This window comes from Papaver somniferum, chromosome 11, assembly GCF_003573695.1.
Source record: "Papaver somniferum cultivar HN1 chromosome 11, ASM357369v1, whole genome shotgun sequence".
NCBI classification, from domain to species: Eukaryota; Viridiplantae; Streptophyta; class Magnoliopsida; order Ranunculales; family Papaveraceae; genus Papaver; species Papaver somniferum.
The window spans coordinates 140,013,000-140,018,160 of NC_039368.1; the positions used below are offsets into that span (position 1 = coordinate 140,013,000).

Genomic DNA, 5,161 nt, shown 5'->3' on the forward strand with positions numbered 1-5,161 from the left:
TGTTCCACTAACATTTAGCTCCTAAATTGTAGCCTTGTAACAATTCAACAAACACTAAAACACGTTTAAGTCTCCCTAATTAATAGGAGATAACATTTACTAATTCTAAACATAACACATGTTTTTTTTAACTGTGTTTGGATTATAAATCCCAATAGGGGGCAGAACCAAACCTCATAGAGAAAACAAAAATTACATGCAAATGAACGGAATCCATAGGTAGATCTATCACTACCCATTCCTACCCTAATAAAAATTGGTGGCTCAACCCACGACTGAGTTTCTCTTCTTAATTAGTCTTACTCTTCATCAAGTTTCTATTGATTTTTCTCTTTTTCTCTTTCCTAAAGTAGAACACTTCAGCGAAACCAGGCTTTCATAATAACTGAATGCTTCTCCATCGTTTAAACCAGTAATATTTAGTTTTCTAGCAGTTTTATACTGCGGATCATATAGAAATACGCTATTCTTGCCGTCCCCAATTGGCTCGTTCTTAAACAGGATCTTACCATTCTTGAACGACACTAATAACTCCACCATACTGGAATGATACTTTCTTCTCCCAAATCCAATGGAATAAAGTTTAGTCCAAGATTCTTGAACTCCATAATCCGGCATTACCCATACTTCAAAAGTTTTACCCACATGATCCGAAAGTACACAAAGGCACCCTTCTAACACTCCTATACTCATAAACTCATAGTCAGTTATTGGCAGTTTCAATACTTCCAATCCCTCTTCACTGATATTCATTGTAACTATCTTATTGCCAGGTCTCCCGGGCCAATGAAGAACTCGATTTAGAAACACCCCCGAGTATGTTACATAATAAGTTCCCATCCCATATCTTTGGATGGTTTCAAAGCTTTTCCATGAGTTTGATTTTAAAGAATAAACTTGAACCCGAAAACTCTCGCAAATATCCCTAACTAATACCAACTTGTAATCGTCGGCCTTATAATCATAACCAAAACCATGGAAAGTAGAACCATAATATGTATCTGGTGATTTGGGTAATCTCTTGTGTTCCTTTGTGGCTGGGTTCCACAAAAAAAAGAATTTCAACTTGTTATTCAAGCCATATACCAACCCATTACACGAACCCAATATTTCACTCCTACACTTTGAAATCGTGTTGGAAAAATCCATTTCAACAGCGACTGCATCATCATATTTTTCCGAGGATGACAAGGAATCATAACTAATGGAATTCACACTATTCATCTCATCACATTCAAACATAAGACGATAACTGTTTCTTTGGTTAGTAAGATTAAGATGAGACTTAATAAAACTAGGATCAGAAATAAGTTCATACCAAGACTTGCAAACATACTTACATGAAACCAAAGATTTCCCCGGTAACCTTAAAAGGATGTCACGGTAGATCTCTTCTGGAAGACTTGACATTGTAGCGTCGAGGAGAGAAAATAAATTTAGGGTTGTATTAGGGTTTTCTCGTACTAAGATGGAGCATGATCAAACCGTGCAAGTCAAGACATCGGTATATATTGATAGCCAAGCCAGCTAGCGAGTAATTCGGAAATCCGAAATCATCTCTGGACCGCCGTGTCTAAGGTTATAATACCCGGTTAATCCCTTTTTTTTTTAAGTTTAACTCTACGATGTGCTAGGTGTAAGAACCATACTCTACATTGCCTAGGTGCCCGGACAAGGGAAAAAAAGAGTAGGGGATCATTTGCCAAGGAGGGTGGGGGGTGGGACTTAGTTGCGGTCATAGAAGTATGTTAAGTACCAATCAGCTGATTGTGTTGGACTCCGAGGTAGACAGGGGGAATCAACCGAGATCAATTTCCTACCTTTTTCCTTTAAATTCTGCATTCAATTTCCCCCTCTATCCTTTTGATGTTTGAACTCTTGTTATTAGTATTTTCTGTCTTACTCTCTCAAATTTATCTTTTGTTATCCACTTCTCTTAACTTCTTTCTTTTTACTCATTCATTAACAGATTTTCTCTCTTACAAACTGAGTGATTACAGGTGCCATATATACAGGCAGTACACAACGACCCTAGACTGCTGTAGATTTTTCTGGAGTCTTCTTGACTAAACTATTTGACGCACACATTACAATATCTAGAGAATTCGTTCTCTACCTTTTCTAAAACCTTTTTCACAGCAGTTCACATTAGAGGAGGACTTAATACAACCGATTAACTAGCTGACTCTAGATTATTCTACTAACTCTTTTACTGTTTTACATCCTAGGTAAACTATTTTTCTGTGTCTCTATCTCTATATGTGCGTCACGTTCACATGGAGAGCAGCCAATATTCACGTTGATAGGACTAACTTTAAGAATTCAACTTTGTTTAGGGCACATATACGGAAATTTCTTTTCTCTTAGATATCGTCTGGTAGGAATTGAAGTTCTCACGAAAATTGAACTGATTGATGGAGAATCTTAATGATGACTTAAGATTAGAAATATTTTCTCGTCTTCCTCTTGAGCCACTTTTGAAGAGCAAACTTGTTTGCAAAAACTGGAAAAATCTCCTATCGCGTCAGAAAGTGGGTCTTCTTTTCTTGATTCAACCATCCTTCCATGACAGACACCTTAAGCTTCACTTTGGAGATTATGATGAAATATTTAGTATGGGTTGTTCTTCTAGTGGAAAGGTGGAATTTACATATAAAAACCTTTCAAAGATTCATCCTGACATTAATAAGCCGTCCGTATGCAGTTCGTACGTGGATATAATGGTTGGTTCTTGCAATGGATTGGTTTGCTTTTGTGTTGCTAATGCCGGAGTCGATGATCCTATATACATCTGCAATCCTGTCACTAGGTAATATATTAACCTTCCGCGGTAAATCATAGATATGGGTATGTAGTTTGTGGATTCTGATACCATCCTTTGATTGACAAGTACAAGGTCATTCGAATCCATTATCCAGATAGTTATTTGTATGGAAACCACCCAGTCATCAAAGGGTCGGTCGAGGTATATACACTTGGGAGCGGCACCGGATGGAGAAGCATCGGAGAAGTCACCTATGAATTTTATAGGAGTGGTGTTCTTGGAAACGGATCACTCTATTGGATAGACTGTTGGGGAAAAAAAATCATGGCTTTTGATTTGGCGGATGAAGAGTTTCGATGTCTCCCAACGGTACCACAATGTCTAAGCAATTGTAAATTTGTGTCTCACAATTTGCCAACATATCAAATCAAGGTGTTGGGAGGAAATTTATGTCTTGTTCATGCAGATCCATGTCAGCATATAGACATATGGTCATACAAAAATAAGCAGAAGAACATAGATGGCGGCGATGATGATAAAAGAGAAAGGTATCAATCTTGGAGCTGGAGTCTGGAGTTTCGTATACCAGGTTCACTCCTCAACACAGTTACTTTACATACAGGCCTTTCGCCCTCACGAAGAGCAATGAGGTTTTGTTGTGGATCCATAATTCGGCTATTCATTGTTATGATAAGAAAACTGAAAGCTTAAACGAACTTGTAGGCAATAACCATACGTGTTAATTTGTAGGACTCCCACACATGCGCAGCCTAATTTCGATGAAAACTCTAGGTGAAAAAGTTAAGGGGAGAAGACATCAAAAGAAGGAAGAGGAAAATTCGAAAAAGGATAAGATAACTTCATAGAGAAATCCCCCTTTTAAAGAGAGTTTTATTCGTGGAAAGACCTAAGACAGTGTTTATGTTAATTGTGTTTAATTTATTTCTTAATTTATTTTGATGGAGTCGGCAGTTATCTTATTTTCTTTGTTTTGGATTGGGATAAATTTATATTTCATTATTATTTGTTAGACGTCTGAGTTTAGCGAACTTATATCCATCCTCTCTTAATAATCAAAGAGAAACTTAGGCGCACACCCAAAAAAAATAATATTCTCATTGTCAGGCCCACAATTAATTTTTAGTTCGGTGACACCCATAATTATAAGAAATTATTAAAAATGTTTGCATGATGGATTATGCATTCGCATGGCGGGTTATGCATCAGGGGTATAATTGGCAACGTAACTTGGATATAACATATTTAAAAATCCGCCCCTTGGAATTTTACAAATGTTATATCGTTGGAAATCTTTTTAAGAGAGTTACGCAACGAGTACAAACACGAATATCAATTTTTTTTTTCACGAAAAAATCGGAGGTGATCATTATTTTAGGCAAAATTTTCGAAAACTTGATACATAAAAGATGCATAACACATTCTGCAGACGCATAACGAATTACGCAACCATTTTCTCCACTGCATTTGTTTTGGTTGATTTTAGTGTGTATATAAAAAAATTGATGCATAACGCAGTATGCATCCATATTTACGGATGCATATGAGGTTATGCATCTATTTTTTCGATGCATAAAAGATTGTACAACAATTTTCTCGATGCATAATGCATTATGCAATCATATTTTCGGATATGCATCCATTTTCTCGACTGCATAACATGTTATGCAGATATTATTATAGGTGCATAACGTGTTATGCAACCTTTTTTTTGTTGGTTTTTCAATACTAACAAAAAATAGCTGCATAACGTGTTATGTAACCATTCTTTGTACTGCATAACAAGATATGGCAAATAAAAAAGGCCGCATAACTTGCCATCCACCTACAATAGTAGCCGCATAACGTATAATGCAACCATTTTCGGGACCGAAGCCAACACATGACTTCATTATCCACTGATGAATCCTAAACATATACCAAATAAATAAAGAAAAAAAAGCAAATGCAGTAGTAAGCCATAGAGGCACATTGCAGCAGGCATATGGACCTCATTACATCAGCAGACAAAATGTGTCTATTCCAAAAAACTTAAATGTAATCGCGCTCGCATAAGATGAGCAAGCCTGTGCTTTGGTGTCGTATATACGAGTCCGTCATTCATACTACTTTTGAGTGTCTAATCTCATAACAATTTAGTAAAATATATCAGGTTCTAGAGCCTGCCCAGCTTCTTTTATCGAACAACCAACGGCCAAAGACAAGCAACAAATACATAAACTAATCAAAATTTAGCTCCACTGTTGAATTCAACTCCACAGCAACAACATAATTCCCTTGTCTTCCATCACCGAGCATCTATGGCACTAAACAACCAATTCTCAGTTTCAAAACAGCTCCATCCCTCTCTATAATCGACATCCACACCACTGTTATATC

At 36.8% G+C, this 5,161-nt stretch overlaps 1 protein-coding gene across 1 annotated transcript; it reads right to left on the bottom strand.

Annotated features, from left to right (window-relative positions):
• Positions 1–309: 309 nt before the first annotated feature.
• LOC113325358 (F-box protein CPR1-like) lies at positions 310–1,410 on the bottom strand. Its single transcript, XM_026573554.1, has one exon. It carries the CDS (start codon positions 1,408–1,410, stop codon positions 310–312), a length of 1,101 nt encoding a protein of 366 aa, XP_026429339.1.
• Positions 1,411–5,161: the final 3,751 nt, after the last annotated feature.

What these genes read in the sequence shown, in the direction of transcription:
- LOC113325358 (XM_026573554.1), bottom strand. Translation starts at nt 1,410, where the DNA reads ATGTCAAGTCTTCCAGAAGAGATCTACCGTGACATCCTTTTAAGGTTA.